The sequence below is a fragment of the Drosophila nasuta genome, chromosome 3 (genome assembly GCF_023558535.2).
Source record: "Drosophila nasuta strain 15112-1781.00 chromosome 3, ASM2355853v1, whole genome shotgun sequence".
Taxonomy (NCBI): domain Eukaryota; kingdom Metazoa; phylum Arthropoda; class Insecta; order Diptera; family Drosophilidae; genus Drosophila; species Drosophila nasuta.
Genome location: NC_083457.1, coordinates 24,836,082 through 24,855,475, shown reverse-complemented (window position 1 = coordinate 24,855,475; position 19,394 = coordinate 24,836,082). Strand labels below are relative to the sequence as shown.

The 19,394-nt window shown below is 41.2% G+C and overlaps 3 protein-coding genes across 6 annotated transcripts; 1 reads left to right on the top strand and 2 right to left on the bottom strand.

Annotated features, from left to right (window-relative positions):
* Positions 1–8,111: 8,111 nt before the first annotated feature.
* Positions 8,112–10,504, bottom strand: LOC132790616 (V-type proton ATPase subunit S1). Its single transcript, XM_060799198.1, has 5 exons — positions 10,363–10,504; positions 10,161–10,280; positions 9,987–10,089; positions 9,654–9,915; positions 8,112–9,580 (listed from the first exon to the last, which is right to left on the bottom strand). The coding sequence occupies exons 2-5, from the start codon at positions 10,244–10,246 to the stop codon at positions 8,898–8,900; spliced, it is 1,134 nt and encodes a 377-aa protein (XP_060655181.1). The 5' UTR covers positions 10,247–10,280; positions 10,363–10,504; the 3' UTR covers positions 8,112–8,897.
* A 904-nt stretch (positions 10,505–11,408) lies between these two features.
* LOC132788743 (N-acetylglucosamine-1-phosphotransferase subunits alpha/beta) lies at positions 11,409–13,784 on the top strand. The gene is made up of 2 exons (XM_060796292.1): positions 11,409–12,959; positions 13,018–13,784. Exons 1-2 carry the CDS (start codon positions 11,409–11,411, stop codon positions 13,504–13,506), a joined length of 2,040 nt encoding a protein of 679 aa, XP_060652275.1. The 3' UTR covers positions 13,507–13,784.
* A 43-nt stretch (positions 13,785–13,827) lies between these two features.
* Positions 13,828–18,893, bottom strand: LOC132788744 (glucose-6-phosphate exchanger SLC37A2). Of its 4 annotated transcripts, none has more exons than XM_060796294.1 (8): positions 18,793–18,893; positions 17,872–18,063; positions 16,765–16,916; positions 16,132–16,706; positions 15,977–16,012; positions 15,103–15,316; positions 14,886–15,034; positions 13,828–14,814 (listed from the first exon to the last, which is right to left on the bottom strand). In XM_060796294.1, the coding sequence occupies exons 2-8, from the start codon at positions 17,994–17,996 to the stop codon at positions 14,443–14,445; spliced, it is 1,623 nt and encodes a 540-aa protein (XP_060652277.1). In that variant the 5' UTR covers positions 17,997–18,063; positions 18,793–18,893; the 3' UTR covers positions 13,828–14,442. The 4 variants fall into 4 exon arrangements, with proteins under 4 accessions (XP_060652277.1, XP_060652279.1, XP_060652280.1 ...); XM_060796296.1 differs by lacking the exon at positions 18,793–18,893 and adding an exon at positions 18,512–18,687; XM_060796297.1 differs by lacking the exon at positions 15,977–16,012 and having other exon boundaries at positions 18,793–18,891.
* Positions 18,894–19,394: the final 501 nt, after the last annotated feature.

Sequence of the window (19,394 nt, the reverse complement as noted above, 5' to 3'; positions counted from 1 at the left end):
AATAAACATAAAGTTCATAAACTCCCAAGGCATCGTTGCTCATCATTTGCAGCGGATTGTCAAGGGGTAACAGCAGCAACAGCAGCAACAGCAGCAACAGCAGCAGCAGCAAACTCTAGCGGCAGCAACAGCAACGACAGCAGCAGCAGCAACGTTGTTCGGTCAAATAAATAATGAAAAAGAAAAGTGATGTCATAAAAATTTTATCTCTTAACTGGAATTGAGCAGCACGAACAAGCAACAACAGGAGCAGAAGCAGAAGCAGCAGCAGCAGCAGTAAATGTGGCTGCAGTAACAACAACAATGCAAACACACACACATGCTTATACACAGATATGATGCTTGGTCATTTTCATATAAAAATTGACAATGGCGTTGGCTCTTTTACCTATGTGTGAGAGTGTTTTGTGTGTGTGTGAGTGTGTGTGTGTGAAAGCAAGTGGAAAATGCGACAAAAGTAAGGCAGACACGGAGCGAGTTCGAGCAGAGCAAATGCACACGGCATGAGCTCTGGCAACCAGAGTAGTATAATAGCACAGCACAACAACAACAAGAACAAAAACAATAACAATAGCTGCAACAACAACAACAATAAAGAAAAATATAATAATAATAACAACTGCTGAAGCTCAACTACAAAGCTGACAAGGCTGCTGAGCTGATACTGCTTCATATAAAAGCGAGTATTCATACAAATAGTACGAACAGATACGCTACTGTACATACACACACAACACACACACATTTATAGCGTGGGATATATACAGATATATTCATACAAAGTGCTGCTGCACTTACAATAAACTACTGCAAAATGCTCAGCTGCAAAGCGTCTTTAAAGCCCAAACACTTGTACCACTAAATGCTCAACTCCAGATGTTCAGTAGCTGTAGCTAACGGCTAAATGGACTGTTAAGATCCAAGTTATTCAAAAATGAACGTAGTTAGAAAGTGTATTTATGGAGTTGTCGAGTCTAACACTGCATTTGCCCATGCTTTTGAGGGTAGCTTCTTTGGCTTATAAATAAACGATAAATAAACTAGAAATAATCATTTGAATTTAAAACTATAAAAGTTTTTGCTGCAGTTTTTGCTTTGTTCTCAGCTTATAAATAATCCTATTATTCATACTTGTGTGATTGCAATAGCTATTGAAAGATATCATATGCACATACCCTGCCGTAATTGTATGTTATCTAACTCTGGCTTTGATTAGGAAAAACATCGAGAGAATAGCTTCCTTTGATAGTTTTATTTATTTGTTGAATTTGTCGCCACAGAAAAGTGTTTGACTTTAACTTTTTGATTGGAATTGTTAGTAGAAAAATAAGTCATAGTCTCCAAGTGGGTAGTAAAAGAGAAAGGAAAAGCTTGGTGGCATAAGAATGAGCTCACATATTTTTAGAAATTCCATACGAATTATTTGTGGGCTAATTTCAAAATGCAGTGCTATGTTATATGGTTTGTATATTGATGGCCATCGGTATTTTGAATAAGTCATATCAAGCGGTAGTATATACTTTTTTTAATTGTCATTTATTTTTTGTATTTCCAATAAATTTGATTGCAAATTGAGTTACTAAATGAATATATTATTCATATCATACCATTTAAATATCCTAATAATTATTTTGCTTAGAACCTTTCTTATTCTTATACATTTATTAAAATAAATGCAATTGTTCAGTCCAACTATGTTCAAAATCATTTCGTACCGATGTTTATTAAAATTATGTTAGTTGCATTTACGAATCAACGTATTTAACCGATGTTTATCGTATCACTTATCGGTACAATCTATTAAAAGTCAGTTGAATCTTAAACTGTCGAACGAAAGCAACACCTTGTATCTTTTCGCAATAATTAATTGTTTATTTATGAATTTAGTCACCGCCTAGACTTATAGTTTCATGTGTGCATAAATAATTCTTTGTGCGTCAAACAGCAGTACTTAACTTTTTCATTTTGATTTATTATCTTATGATAGTAATAATGCAATAACATTGAAGATTTTTCTTTGGAATGCAATAATTTATTGTCATATATTTGCTATTGAATTCGCGATACTCTGCTTTTTGTAGTGTATCGTGCAATCACTCGCAGCCTATTTCTAAAGAGTGTCTTCATCAGTTTTATGCGCAATTTGACCGCATTTGTTTGGCCGGAGTTTATCCTTTCAATACGCTAACAGCACGACTGTGAAATGGCTTTTCCGGCTTGGCTCATAAATATGAAAATGGCCAAGCAAACTGGCAAACTGGCAACTGACAAGGCAATGCTCTCTGATTTAGCACCGTCGACATGCGAAATGTGGTAAACTTGAGGAGCAAATGTTATGAAATTTTTGGTTATATTTCAATTTGAATGAGATATAAAAATAAGAAAAGTTGCAAGGAAAAGGCCACGCCCCTTAGGTTGGCAACTTTCGCTTTTGACTTTCACCTTACGCGGCGGGAAATGGAACACTGAACAAAAGAACAAGAAGGAGAGAATGTACTTTCTGCAAGTGTAAGAAAATGCGTTGGAGGTAAACTCATTTCGCAATTTGCCGGCATGAAATGCTTTTAATGTGAAAACTTTGCCAACAATATTTGGGTGCAGGAAGGTGCAGGCTGCCAGTTTTCGCCCAAAAACAGATGGCACTGGCACGTGGCATGTGGCAGGGAGTTGGGCATCTGCTCGTACTCCTCATGATTAAGTTGCAAAAGTTGGGCCAACATTTTCGGCAAACAACGGCGCTTCGCCCCAAAAGTTCAAGTTGTTGGGGCAAATGCAATCAAATGTAAGTACAACAATTGCAACATGCCAAAACGAGGCAAGTGCTGGCAAAGGGGTAGCGGAGTAGAACGGGGGCATTAGCCAAGGGGTAAGCAGTAACTTGGTTTCAGGAGGGAGGAGGGACTGTAACAGAGAGCAAACAAAATATTGAATATGATTTGCAAACACATGTGCCTCCTGTGTCTGTCCGTGCGCCTCCATTGCCGATGTTGTCGTTGTTGTTGTTGTTGCTGTTGCCATTTGCTTGTTTCGGGCTCAATCTCAATCAATAACACGTGGCTGAGCGAAGGGTGTACGAGGGAAGCCGGCGGTAGAGGAAGCCGAGTTACAAGCATGTTTTGGTTTTCGGGCGTTACCATCGACGTGACTTGATGTCTCCATCTGCCGTGCCTGACGAGCCGTAAATAGAAAATGAAAACGAAAATGAAAACGTAAAACGTAAACGCAAACGTAGAAAGATGGAAAGCCAAATGTCTGTCGCTTTTCGGAAATCGAAAGCCAAGTCGAGCTCTTTAAATGGCATTCAGCAGCAGCAGCAGCAGCAGCAGCAACATCGACCATCAGCTCAGCTTCAGTTGGAGCAGCAAGTTCCGCCTAAAAGCAGGCTATGCAAATATGCTTGGTGTCGCCTTTTTACGCATTTTCACTTGGCACACAACATGTTACACTCTCGCACACACAAACACACACACATGGACTCTCACCCGCATCCGCACACACTTCTCTATTTACATAAAAATGCACTCGATCTGTCGGCAACTCAGGCAGCTTGTGCCCACATCTGTGTCAATATAAATATATGTATATATTTACACACACAAACACACACAGAGAGAGAGAGAGAGAGAGAGAGGAAGCAGTAAACTCACACACATGCACGCTGAGGGCGCAAATATCTCTATTGAAGCTCGCTGGCGATGCGATTTATTTGCGCACTCTGATGACAATGTCTTCACTCTTTTTCCTCTTTCCTTCTCCTGCTCCTGCTCAGTTGTCTTGTCTCGTCGTCGTGTCGTGTCGTGTCTTTTCTTGTCTTACATGCTAAGCAGCTAATCGGCTTTGGCTTTAGCTTGTGCGCTTGGGCTTTCTTTACTTTTCTGCTGGCCCAAAATCCAACTTGCCATACATTTGGATTTTATCCTAATGCACTCAATAGCAAATATGCCAAAATCAAATACAATAAGCACTCACCTACAGTCTATGCAGATGCTTCTCTTGCTCACACATTCAATTATCAATGGCAGCTGTGAAAGGCTGTGCATTTGCATTAATATTACCCACACCTGTTCTCCTGTTCTCTATTCATGCTGTTAACTAATTGGCCCGCAGTGCTGGCTGGTCATTAAATGCTTGAGCTTCAGCTTAAAGCAGCTGTTGTTAATCTTACACTTTGCTTACAGAAGTGAAATGCGTTGCTTAGCAATGGCAGCATTGCAATGCTTACGGAATTACTTGCATATCTCTATTATGTTTTTCGTGTGTTTGTGTTTTGTTGTTGTCTGAATTTCCATTACATCTACATCACCTTGATTTATATCTAGTATTCGCTGCAGAGTTCCGTCCTCACTAACAAAAGCTGCAGCAAGGAAATCCTTGAAAAACATCACACAAAGCGGAAATGAAAGCACAAAAGAAAGCGAGAAAATCCCAAAGACAAGCCAGAGTATGTGGGATGTGAAGTTGGGGATAGTGAGAATAGAATGGATGGAGAAATAATAATATATTTATCCAATTATGGTTGCATGCAGCAAAGCACACACACACACACACCCGCAATTCTAAGCGGATAATAGACCGCAGGGCAAATTAAAATCAACCACTAATACTCTTTATTCACTGTTTATGTACATTCATTATTTTATAGGCAATTGAAGCATTAACTAATGTAATGTAATTGAGTCCGTGGAATTAAATTAAAATCGCATTTAAAGTAAATTCAGGCGCGGTTCACTGCTTGCTGAATTTCTATGTAATCGCAAGCAGGGCAGGATCGTAGATCAAAGCAGTTGAAAACCACTGCTTGCAGTTCTTTTATTAGCACTAGAAAATTAAGTTCGCATACAAATTGATTTTTAAATGTCCAACTTAACACATTTTAGTCTGCTTAAATTGTACTAATTTAATAGTTTGCAGTTTTGTAATCAACTGAATTGCGATTTTGTATATTATATGGTATAGAGATTGAAAGCAGATTAAGTAAAATGTGATGCGGTGTCAGCAGCAGCTTTGCAAGTGGAAATGAAATTTAAATACGAGTGGAAACACAGTTGCAATGTTGTTGGATAGCTTGCGGCGGCAACGTTATCTCTCGTTGCATGTCATTAAAGTGTGCGAGTGTGAGTGGACTTACTGCCGAAAGTGGGGCTGAGGTGTCGTATACGCAATGCGCCTAATTGCTGGGTAGTTTGAAACTTTTGACACAACTTTCATTTGTACATATTTAGCTGCAGGCAGAAAAGGGGTAAACGAAGTGAGAAGTGAGCGGAGAGGGTAGAGGGGGGCAAGCAGTGGAAAGGACTGGCACGACATCAATAATAAATGGCATTTGGCAAAAGTTGTAAACCTTTTTCGGCACTTATCTGTCACACGTCACACAGCGGCAACATCATTTGTCAAGAGTGCTGCTGCTGCCCCATCCACAAGCTTAACTCTTCCTACAAAGTGTGGATGGGGGAGGGGTAGTGACAAGTCCGAACTGGTGGCAACTTGCTGTGCCCCCGCACTTTTGCCATGTCAGGCTCAATTGTTAAAAATGACAACTAATTAATTTCTGTCTGCCCTGAGCTGACCAACGTACAGAGAGGCAGAGAACGAGGGCCAACCACTTGGATTTGCGATGGCTTCTGTGCTGGCTTTGTGGTTGCAGCTGCCTTTCGAGCTGGGTTTACACAAGTTTACGGACTTGCCGATAACAAGCAAGCAAGACTGCTTAGAATGGCGCTTTCAGCTTTAGGCTCGCGCCACAAATGACTTCATTAGCCAGCCCATTTTATAGCCATGGAGATCTCGCTCGAAAAGCCAAAGCCAAACTGGGTGTATTAGTTAAACATGCCCCATTGCCGCACAGCTATGCACAATGTCAGGCCGCAAGCATTTAGCGCAGATAAGCAGCTCAGTGCAGTGCAGTTTTGGATTAGGCTTAAACCCCGAAGTAGATGGATGGAGAGAGGGAGTGAAAAAGTCGAATTGGGGCTGTTGACTCCACACACAGACACACACACATACATAGAAACACACACACAAATGCCATCATTAACTGAAGCTGCTTGCCTGCTGGCAATTTTATTGTTTGGCTCCGGCTTTAGCTGCGCTAATGATTTGCACTTGCCACCCTAGTTGCCTCCCTAGTTCGAGCAACTTGTCCATGTGGTCAACTTAATGACAATTTGCAGCTTGCAAAAAGTTTTGTAACTGCATTTAGGTGCATTAAGCGGGCAGCCCCAAAACAAAACACATGTTCCGAGCTGTTGACTGCACCGCCACCAGATCTCGCCCGTCCTTTTGCTTCCCTAGTCTCTAATGCTGCAATTTGTTGCCTCACTGTGTTTATTACAGGCTGCGGCTCTGGCACACAGCGTGTCGGCATTTGGCTTCAAAGTCAGCAGCTCCCAACGGTTTCTCTGGTTACTTATGCGGCACACACACACACACACACCTACATAGTTGCCAGTTGGCTAGTCCCAAAAAGTTTTGAGGCAAGTTTTTTGGATGATGGCGATGGCGATGGCGACTCGACGACTCTCTGCAGTTGGTGACATTTTCGGCAGCCAAAAACTTTTGAACTTGGCGCGTAATGAAGGAAGAAGGCGACACCAAACCAGATGAGGGATTCAACTGCAGGGCGGCATGTATAATGTAAAATTTCGGGCTCGGGGAATGAAGTGGAAATGAAGTGGCAAGGGCCAGCGAGGAAGTGGCAAAGTGCTCGTTTGGCTTTGAGTAGAGTTCATTACGAATGCCGCCACGCTGCGCCGCGTGTTGACTTATGCATAATTACTGTTTTTCATTGCCCCAGCTCCGCCAGCTGAATAGCGTGTGGACCAAGACGGCGATGAAATGGGGGCGACGGGGGACCTTCACTTTATTTGGCATCGTCGCCAGCAGTAGTTTTGCCTAGCGTAAGTTTTTGGCAGCAGGCGCGCAGGAAAGGGCGAGGGTCATATGCTCATTTGGGGTGCATGACGCACTGACCTGTTTCAAATGCAACAAAAAGAGGAAAACAAAATACAAGAAAAAAAAAAACAGTAAACAACAAGAAACGAAAAAGAAAATGTTAAGCGCTTGGCACTCGGTGCAGTCAACTGCGTGCTTCAGCCGGACGAGCTAACGCAGCTCAGCTATAGCATACTTTTCAGCGCCCTCGGCGGAAGTAACGAATAAACGATACCCTTTGTAAATGAAGAGTAAGGAGAGTAAACAACTTATTTCCGTGTATAGAAGAACTAAGTGAATATTAGAGATAACTGCCAAAGCATACTTATGTTAGGCAAATCAAAATTCTTTAGTATCTGTACTACTTTCATTTACCGGACTGCGATTTAGGTCAAACTCGGAATAAATGAATTTCCTTGCAAGATTTGCTCTTAAAATCTAAAGCCCACTTATATTTTTTGGATAATGAATACACTAAGCTACCCTTACAAATAAAAATGAACACAAACTTGGATTTAAGTTAATTGCATCTTTCGAAAAACTGCCTACTTAAGTGTGTCAACATTTCATTAATTCTGACCCGCATTATTACACAATACTCTCTCCACAGAAAGTACTCACAGGCTGCCAAATACTCCCTCCGCACCGAGCACTTACAGGGTATCTTCGCAGTTCATATACCAACCAGCAGACAACGGCTGTTTTGAGGCACAACACAAGCCTTGACCAGTGGGTGGCGTGGCGTGGCAGGCACTCGGCTGACACTGGGAAAGTCAAGCGGATAAACAAGAGATTAAAATGTCATAAACAATGCTTTTTGAGCATCCTCTGCTAAGCAACTTAATGAAAGTTTCAGGTCAAAATGCGACGGGCAGAAAGGGAGGCGTAAAGTGTTGCGTCAAACTATTTTCAGAGTTGAAAGTTTGGCTGGGGAAAAAAACAATCAACTTGCCGCATACGATACGTGTTGTATATAAAAGTATATCCACATTCCATCCTTATACCATCCGTATACAATGTGTTATGTCCTTACGTCTGTGTAGCAGCGGCTGCGGCTGCGGCAGTAGCAGCAGCATGTGGCAAGAGGCAAGTCAATAAATTTTCATAAAACTTTTGATTTGTATTTATGAGTTTGTTTTTTTTCTCGGGCTAAAATTCAATTAAGTCGATACTAGAGAACAGTTGTTCTTTTTCTTGTTGTTTGTATGTTTGTAAAACAATTGAAAAACTTTATTTTTGGGCGCTGGAGTTTCGCATACACACATAGATAGCGAGCGAACCGAGTGTACAGAGCGTACATACAAATGATAAATTATCATACAAGGGCATAAATTATGAATGTTCGCATACTGAGAAACAATAACTACAATATGAAAAAAACACTTAGAATTTAAATTAAACAATTGCATTTTCTACACACACTTGCACAAATACAATGCTGTACGCACACACACACGCACAAGCATTGTGCGTCTTTTTTAAGTTTAGTTTATGTTTTTTGTGCATTTTCTTTCGAATTTTAACTTATAACGAAATACTGCCTTTCAGCAAAAATGTAGCAGCAAACACAGTAGCAGCTCAATTAAAGTCGTAGCAAGCAAAACAATTTATCGGCCACAAAGATCAGTCTGATGCGAGGGTCGTCACGTGTTTCGATGGTAGGAATTTGATGCTGAACGTGATTCGGATCCTTCGCTCGAACTCGATCTTTGGGGGCGCAAATTACACATATACGGGATTGTACTCAACATATATGATTTATAGATTGTGAGCGCTAATTTCCGTTCTTTTTTTTTGTGTTTTGTTATAGATATTGTTAAAGTATTATATCGATTACATATTATGTAGTTGAAGGTAGGAATGAATATTGAATATACGCGCACTTTTCAAAATGTGGCAGTAAACATGATGCAGAAAACATAAAACGGTAAATGAAACAGTAATGAATTCTGTAATGCTGCACTTGCTTAATCAGCACTGGCATTGATCGTAATGGTCTTGCCCTTGGGATCGTCAAAGCGATCCATTGTCTTGATGTCCATCATCCAGCAGAGACCAAGGAACACAATGACCAGTAAAATGACAAGCACAAACAGACCCATCAGAATGCCGGGCGTAACGAAGCCGACGCAATCCCATGAATCGCCAAAGGCAACGATGTCGGCGCCGCTTTTGAATCCTGCCTGCAGTTGCAGCGAATTCCACTGCAGCTTGTTGGTCGTGCTATCATACCAGGTGGCATTGCCGCAGGTGTATGAGAACGTGCTGGGTGCGTTGACGCCAGGAGTGTACAGTGCAGTTCCGTCGTATACAGCATTGCTCAGGGTATAGTAGCCATCAGCGCTGCTATAGCTGAGGTCGAAGGTAATGGATTTGCCAGCCGCGGTGGATAGCGTAACGGAAAACTTGGTGTTGGGTGTTGTCGAGTTGGTGACGGCCATAGAGGCAATAGTAAGTGCCTCATTGTTATAAAGAACACTTGTAAAGGTGATTTGAAACTGATAGCTGCTGGCGAAGCGGTAGCCAGTGGTCTCGGCGGCAGTCCAACGACGCACACGACGCTGCACAGTTGGTGCAGTTGCTGGTGCTGCCAAATACAGATAAGCCACATTGCACTCTAGATTCTTGCTGATTGCAGCAATGGCGGTATCTGTTATATAAATAGTAAATATTTTCGTATGATTTACTGTCAACAATCACACAAGGGGTGTCTATTCGCTTACCGTGCGACTGCAAAGTGGCGGCACGAGTTTCGGCAGCATCGTCGAAGGTCACAAACACAGCTGAGCCCACTTCGCACTTGACGGGATTAGCCAGTTTGCCGGTGGCATCGATGGTGTTGTGCTCACGCTTGGTGGCCGCAGAGCGCAGTGCCTCGGAGGGATTCTCGACGCTGGTGTAATAGGTCTTTGGGCTAACACCCTGGAGCTGGGCGTAGCACGACTTGGCCTCGGCGTTGGAGCACATAAAATCTTTGTTGCTTAGCTGCAAGTGCACACAAATACCCCATTTAGGGATCACATCACTTAAACACTGATAAGCGTTAAGCTACTTACGCCATTTTCCTCGAAGGCCACAACCATGTGATCTTTCAGCAAAGTCGCCAGCTGCTCTGCAAACTCGGCTTGTGGCACAGTGCGCAGCGATGGCTTCGACAGGCTGTCAAGTACACGAATGTAAATTAGACATATTTGTTGTGCAACTTGTAGCTCTAGTTTTGTGACACCCACCTGTTGGCGCCCCAAAGAAAAACGGGCGTTTGCTCGCCCAAGACGACTCCAATGACGCACAACGCAATCAGCGATTTCCACAACATTTTTGTGTTGCCTGGATCTCGCTTCGTGGACGCACTACAGTAATCAAATTAAAACGAAAACAAAACACAAAATCAATAATCAAACTAAATTGCACATTAACTCAAATTAAACGAACCAAAAATGAACAAAAACTACAAACGAAAAGTGTGAAAAAGTTTTCGATTTGCACGGCCCGACGTCGATTTGCGCTGTCAGAGTGAAAAAAGTTTCATATGACAGGTCATGTGATGGTGGGACCAGCTGACCATCAGGGTGACCGCAATCGGTATTTCAAAATAGATTATTTAAAGTCAAAGAAAGTACCAAAAAGCATACCAACTTGCAACTACCGCTTATTGAAGGAAAAATGTTTTACACAGTTTTTCTAATCTTTAAATCATTTGGACAATTTTTATTTAAATTTTATTTTTATACTGTTCATTAAAAATATATAAATTCTTTTAAAATGCAAAAAAACAAATTCGAATATTTGTTAGTATTTAAATGCCAATTTTGTATAATGTACCACTAACGGTCACACTGATGTTGTTCGACAACGAGAGCGATAATCATTATTAAAATCGAATGGAAAACCGACAATGACTTATCGGCAGCTAATCAGGAAAAATACTGGGATTTATTATCACTCTAGTTTATTGTGGTCGAAATAATAAGATATTATTAAGAATTAAGAGTTTTAAAGTTTGATTCAAACTTGTTAAAATAAGCTATGTCTAAATAATGATATGACTAGATAATAAATATAATGTAGTGACTAGATTAAGAACACTGCGGGTTTACGAACTGTTTACAATGAATATTCAATGCCCTGATGCTTTACTTAATCCAATAAAAAACACTTTAAATATAACAAGTCCAGAAGAATAAAACTTTACAGTGGCAAGATGATGAAAAACTGAAATACCATTATTTGAAATTGAAATTGCGCCACGATTGTTTTGATATACCGGGCTGATATATATTTGTCGCAGCAGTATATATTTGAGATGTGCAGTATATTTTGGCATTTTCTTGCGGTCGCGCTGAACGACTCCACATATTTTATCGGTTGACCTAAAAACAAAGTTTTTCTCCTGTTTTCTTCTTGCGCTAAAGTCCAAATAAACCAATTTGTGAGTGCACTTTACGTGTGGCAATGTAGCAGTTAACTGGGGACTAGCAATGCGTCTGCGACGCCGCTGGCAACGGCGGATGCGGCGTACTCTCGAGAAAATCTATCGACTCAAGATGCAGTCACGTCGCAAGTTGGCGCTCTTAGCGGTCTTTGGCTGCCTCTGTGTGATGATTTTCTGGCTGGCCGGGCAACAAATGCTGACGCCGACAGATGGTCATGGCAGTCACAGTCACGGCGACAATAGAGGCTGTGCTCCCATTGATGCTGTTTACACGTGGGTAAACGGAACTGATCCTGACTTTATAGAGACCATCAGACGTTATGATCCAAGCTATGACCCATCGCGTTTCGATGACAAAAACGAGTTGAAGTACTCGTTACGCTCACTGGAGCAACATGCCAACTGGATACGACACGTGTATATTGTGACCAACGGCCAAATTCCCAGCTGGCTGGACCTCAACTACGACCGAGTTACTGTGGTTCCCCACGAAATGCTGGCTCCTGATCCCAGACAGTTGCCCACATTCTCCAGCGCGGCAATTGAGACTTTTGTGCATCGTATACCCAAGCTATCCAAGCGTTTTCTCTATCTGAATGATGACATTTTCTTGGGTGCTCCTTTATACCCAGAAGATCTCTATACTGAGGCCGAGGGCGTGCGTGTCTACCAAGCGTGGATGGTGCCCGACTGTGCCCTTGACTGCCCCTGGACGTACATTGGCGACGGTGCCTGCGATCGCCACTGCAACATCGATGCTTGCCAGTTCGATGGCGGTGACTGCAACGAAAGTGGCACAGGAGATCTGCATGGTGAGCTACACGAAGCGGCTGCCACTGTGGCACCTCCAGTTCCAGCTCCAGGTCATGCAGGACTACACAAGTTCCCCAACATGGGACTACAGAAGCTGTTCAAACGCAGCTCGAGCAACTTTAAGGAACTGATGCGTCACAAGAACGTCTCCACGTTGCTCGAACTCCGACGCATTGTGGAGCGTTTCAACAAGGACAAACTAAAGTCGCTGAGTCCAGAAGTGGATGCCAGCAACCCAGTCAGCAGCAGCAACATTGTTAGCACTACCAGTACCAGCAACTTGTTGCACAAGGAAGACTTTAAATCCTCCACAGACATTTACTCTCACTCATTGATTGCAACTAACATGCTGCTGAATCGCGTCTATGGCTTCAAGGCTCGTCATGTCCTCGCCCATGTAGGATTCCTCATAGAGCGAGACATTGTGACAGCAATGCAAGAGCGTTTCCAACAGCAGGTACTGGAGACGGCAAATCAAAAGTTTCGTGCAGCCAGCGATCTGCAATACGCCTTTGCCTATTACTCTTATCTGATGAGCGAGACACATGTGCTTGGTGTGGATGAGATCTTCGATGAGTTCGACACGGATGGCTCTGGCACCTGGTCAGATCGTGAGGTGCGTACCTGGCTCACACGCATCTATCCACCACCTTTAGACTGGTCTGCCATGCGCTTCTTCGAGGAAGTGGTGCAAAACTGTTCCATTAGCTTGGGCCTCGATGTCAATGCCAATAAGATTGTGCACTCAACGCTCGTCTACGAACGCTACGAGGACTCCAATCTGGTGAGCAAATAATAATATTCAATTAAAAGTTGTTTTCTAACTTTCTTTCAATTCATAGCCAACAATTACTAGAGAACTCGTCTGTCGTTGCCCACTGCTCGCTGAAGCTCTGAGTGCCAACTTTGGTGTGCGTCCCAAGTATCGCTATCACGTGAGTCCCAAGCGCACATCACACAGTAACTTCATGATGCTCACCTCGAATCTGACTGAAGTGGTTGAGGCGCTTGATCGCATGCGTCGCAATCCTAGAAAATTCAACTGCATCAACGATAATTTGGATCCAAAGCGAGGCGAAGACAATGAGCTAGTGCGTCATCTACTTGAGGATTTCTACTTGTCATTCTTTCCGCGTCGTAGTAAATTCGAGCTGCCACCACAATATCGTAATCGCTATGTGTCATGGAGCGACTATCAACGCTGGCGACGTCGCAAACGAGCTGTGCTCGTTGTGGGCTATGGCGTGAGTCTGTTGCTCGTTGTGTTCCTAGTGTGCTTATTGTGCCAACACAAGGCCAAGATCGTGAGGCGTTGTGTGCAACGTCTCTAATGTACTGCAATCCGTTTGGTTGTCTGATATATAATTTCAATGTTGTGATAAGTTGTAACCTTTGAGATATTCGCCAATTCAGCGCTATGCATTGTAGCTACAAATATAAGTCGAATCTAGTTATACACAGTAGGCTATACTTACTCTATATATATATACTCATTAATGTACTTAACGTTTAAGCGCTAAATCGAGGCTAATGTTAAGTGAAATATTTGTAATTTCCCTTACCAGAGAATGAAAACGATCTGATTCCGAAGCTAAGTCCAAATACATTAAATAAATTAATGGAATTTTATAATTGTTGCATTTTGTTTATTCTATAGTTGCAGACAGTTGTTTGATTTCATTTAGACAAAGACAGCTTTGTCGCAGTTTATTGGTACGAAAAGTGTACGAAAATCGTATTCACATAGCAGTTGTAAATATGTTATGTATATAACTACTTTATAATTATCCTAGACGCTAGTGTGTATTTCGGCACTTAAAACGAGGAGACTCTGATACACGCACAACGTTATAAAATATCTATAAAACTGTTAACTACTCGTTTAGCTCGCGTTTTCTTTCGTTCTTTTCTTTTTGGCTAACAATATATCATGCTAGTACATTCATACATTACAGTAGTACATATACTAAATAAATTATGGTAAAGATTTTAGGACTTCTCGTGCGATGCCAATACAATGATTTCAGCTAACTAAACGGACTGATATGACATATATAGTGTACAAGTATAAATTGGTGGTCTTTAACGTAAAAATAGCTGATGCGATTGTACATAACATGTGAGTATGTGTTGTGGTTGTGTGTGTATGTGTGTGTGTGAGTATGTGTTTGTGCACTATGTACATATGAAAATATCAAATTCAAATTCCAAGTGCGATTTAATTAATATGAAACGGAAACGGAATTGGGAACTAAAACTTCCTCCTGCTATTCAATGCGTATGCGGTTTGAAGAGCGTCTTGCTGCAGTACATTCCTTGATCACCAAACGCATCAGCAGCACCATTGCAATAATGTCCGACACAATCAGCATATAGAAGACATTCTGCCAACTGTGGCTGGATATAACTCCAGCGAGCAGCGGTCCAACAGCAGCCCCAATGGACCCTGTGCCATCGATTATGGCTGTCACGGTGGCCAGAGCATTTGAGTTGCCCTCCAATGAGCTGTGCTGACCCAGTTCGGCGCTCACCGACGTAGTTATGAGTGCGTAGGGGCCGTTCACAAAGATGCCAACAGCAATGAGCAGCAGTACGCTAATTGTGACTGACAATGCGCCGTATTGTTGATACATTAACAGCTGCAAAAGCAATCGAGTTAGCAAATAAATAACATTTGTTGAATTACGAAACTAGGCAGCTGTTCTCTTACAATTGGTGACGCAAAGAATAACATGACAGTGCAAACAGTGGCCGACATGCCGGTTAGATCAGACACATAGCCCGCAGCTATGGCACCCAAAATGCCACCCACATCAAAGAGCGTGGAGAGATCAGCCGAGAGTTCTGGACCCAAAGTGCCTGCAAGAAAGAAAACATTATAGATTATAGAGGCGTTTACAATGAGATATTCAATTGCATTGACTTACTGGAAGACTGTATATAAAGTGGCAGCCAGTACATGAAAGTGTAGCTGACTAGCTTGGTGAAGAAGAGGCAGAGCGAGAACTCCACCACGCCGGGTATATAGAGGGCATCCACTAGCCCAATGGGACGTCCATGGGATGTGTGCTCCCTTTGTGCTTGGGGACGCGCCAGGATCGGTGTGCGTTCAGTGGGCGTGGGTCGATAGCTGATTTGATCCTGCAGGGAGATGCGTTATTAATATATGATTTAGGAGAACTGAATGTAACACATTTATAGTTTAGGCAAAGCTGAAGAAGCGCAATAAAGACAACGACGAATAGGACACACACGGGAAAGACAAATGATTCCTATACCCGACTTAGACTTAGTGTCTAACAGGAAATATGACATAAGACACATCTGACTTAATAAGCCTCAACAGTAGTATATAGTAAAACAGTCTAAGCTACAAATAAAAGAGATCAATATAAAACATTTTGGAGACAGAATCGTGTAACAAATTTTATAAGTACAACTGCACGTTGTTCATTGTGTATTCTATAGTATACCAAATCAAGTTTATTTTTAATCGTATTTACTTCCTCGTTTCTGTATGCAAATTCCTCGAGAAGTACTTAATATGTGACTTTTTATTTGTTTATTCTTTATATACGCTGAAATTTTGGTAGAAATCTGATAAAATAACAACATTTACTCCTACTCAAGCATATATAGTAAGCGTATTTTGAGTATACTTATAACTTTGATGAGTGAATGTACATATGAGTGCAAACGAGTTAGGATTACAAACAGATGGGCACAAGATATCTCGTAGTCGAGCACGCTCGAACAGAGTGTTTCTACTTGATTCGATTTTGAATTTTAGCATGCACTTACGGTTTGGGAATCTGCGTAACCGGACAGGGCATAAAACTGCGCAAACAAACACCAATTTTTGATGAGTGTGGGTATGTGTGTGAGTGTGTAAATAATTTTATATCATTTGGGGAAAGCATGTTAAAAATGTCCATTCAACCACTTGGCATACTTACGGCTTCAGAGCGACGTGCCTGCTCCTCATCATCATCGTTCTCATCGGCATCCGAATCGTTGGAAATGCGACGTTCCTGTGCGGCAGGTTGTGGATGGCAGCCAACAATCTCCGGTTGATCCACAAGGAACAGAAAGAGCAGAAAGCCAACAGCACCGATGATAATGCCAGGCACGACAAAGGACAGCGCCCAGTCCGTTTCCACATAGTGGGCGGCAATCAAGGTGCCCAGAATGTTGCCAATCGAGGTGTGACTGTTCCAGATGCCAAAGATGAGACCGCGTTTCTTCTTGCCAAACCAGCGACCCACCAGCGTCACAACGCCTGGCCAGCCGGTGGTCTGGAAGATACCTGCGAATATCTGGACAAGCACGAAATAGGCGAGACTGTGGATGTTCGATGTGCGCGCCAGACCAAATAGATATGTGAATACGCCGGTCATAATCATGCCCATGGACAGAAAGTAGCGCAGCGAGACGCGCTCGGCGATAAAGCCGGATGCGAACATGGAGATGGCGTAGGAGAAGAGAAAAGCCGAATCCAGCATGCCGAAAAGAGTCTTTGAATCGGGCCCATCTGTGCGATAATGATAGTTGATAAATAGTAATAAAGTAGCCAATGTTATAAAACTTACCAAAGGGCGCATAGCCGCAATTGCCCGCATCTTGTAGTTGGACAGTGGAACAATTGCCGTGGAGAACCGACTTGACCACAGAGATTGGTTTGCGCGACATGTGATAGCAGGCGTAGGCAAGGAATGTGAGCAGAAATATCGACATTTTGTAGCTGCAAAAGTGATTATTATAAACATTATAGAGAGTGAAAATGGCATTTTTACTCTTATCGAACTATTTTGAAAATAACTGCCCAAGTTTTTTATAGACCATACTGAAATTTTTAATAAAAATATAATAAATTCAAGTACTTGCAAATAAATACATAAATACTCTTCCATTTACCGGGACACAATTTCTCTAGCCTTTAAAATTACTGTCGTTTCTTTTATTCTCTCCATTTAGGGGGCGTGTTTTTTTTTGTAAATTTCCAATTTATGGGTTATAGTGTATTCTAAGATAAACTATATTACCAATCATTTTTATCATTACTTATTACTTCATTTTATTACCTAAATTCATATTCTTAAGTTGTGTGTTCATGGTCGACACATAATAAAATATATAAAATAAAACCACAAGAATCTTGTCACCAAATTTTGTGGCATTAGACCCTGTACTAAATGAGATCTAGGTATTCAAGTAGTGATCAAGAATCCACATTAGCGATTTAAAGTCTAAATGTGTTTATTGAACACATGGTACTGTCTAGTTTTGAATTTTAACAAATATCGAAAACGAAAATCTTGTAAATCTTCAATATTAACTTTAAAGTTATTAAAAGGAAACGTTCAAACATAAAAATGAGTGATATACAAAAATAAAACTGTATACAAAACTATATTGACTCATTTCCACGAAATTTGATATTTAAAAGTGCATTTTTAGCATATGATGGGAAATTTGAAATTTCATATAGATAACACATATATGTATGTATGTGTATACATATTATGTTATCACTGATAATGAATGGGAAACTTTAGAGCAATCATACACCAAAATTATAATATATTCTTACGATTTCTTTACGGAAATGGGTCAATTGTATACTTTTTATTATACAGTTTATAGAGTCATATTACTCTATGAAGAATAGATATGAAAACGTAATTAGCTGAACTTACCATAGTTCTTTGCGGGCATGGAAGCGAGGACATTGTCGGGAGAAGCTCTGGAGCAGCCTTATGCCAATGGGAATATCGTTGTAGTTGTTACTCATCTTGCGCGTTCTCGACGCAATCGGTCTCATCTACTGGCAGCAATCGTTGTCTATCCAAGCAGCTACCAAGTGGCTACTTAAAGTTGAGGTGTTGTGTCTGTGGAGAAACAGCACGAACGAAGCAGAAGAAGAGCAGCAGAATTTTATTTATTATCTTTTTCGCAGTTGGCACAGGTAAACGAGGCGCGTATGTACATCAACAGGTAGCGATGACTGTAAGCACTGTTGACGCATCCGCGACGTAAAATAAATTATTAACTGAAGAGACACTTTGCCGCAGCGAACGGAGCGCAGCAGTGCGACCCCTTTGTGCGGTTTGAAGCGAAGGCTAGCAACTAGTTTCCTCCGAAGTGGCGATTGAAAAATATTTGCCCTTATCGCAGTTTTGGTTTCGCATACTATTGCAATTCTGTAGCCGCAATAGAGCGCACACACACACTCTCATTCACAAAAATTCATAGATGACACACACACACATTTACATTTTGGTATCTACAGACAATCATATGTTGTCAATCAAGCCGCAGAGCGAACTGACTACCTACAACAAAAATTATCTGAATCACTGGCGGCGACTCGCGATTGTTAACTTCAGTTGCGCGTAACGACAATTGAACTTTGTTGAGCTGGCAATAATTGAAATTTGAAACTGCAACGTAGTAGTTAGTTTGATTTAAGCATGCTTTGTTTAACTCCTCGCTTTGTTGTTAGTCGAAGAAATGTTGCTGTTATCGCATTTTCGCAAACTGTCACCTTAGGGTACTAATGAGCGCAGCGCAGACACATTAACATTTCAAATCAATTACAGTTATCTTATTTACCGTACCGTTAAATGAACATTAAACAAATAAACAATAATAACGCGTTTCATTTAGTTATAACGTGACCGCAATCAGTTTACAGAACGTATTATTTTATGTCAAAAAATATACCAAAATAAGCTATCCACGAACTTGGTTACACTTTGAATTTGAAAAGATATGTTCACTCCAAATGGTTTACTTTATATGTATGGTAATCAAGAGACTGTATTTTTTGTTTATTTACAGTGTTTTTGTTTTGAAGGGATTAGTTTTGCATTAAAAATAACGTTTATTAGTAAATTTCTCGTTGTTTTGTTTGGCTTGATGTTATCGATAAATAAACTTAACAGTTACGGCTGACAAAAGCTGCTTGATATTGCGTGTAACAGCCAAATTTGCTTGCTATTAAAAGCTGGTGTATATATTAAGTAAAATGTCGTTACATTTAGGGTGCCGTTTTATGTTTAAATATCGTGCTAATCTTGTTATTTCAAATTCCAACGATGGCCTATATTCCTACCAAGTTGCAATTGAATGATCAGGTCTTGTGAATTGTAAATTAAATCAAACGTCGCCATTAAGTTACAGTTTATTTATTTTGACAGCTAGTAGTTCCTACTGCACA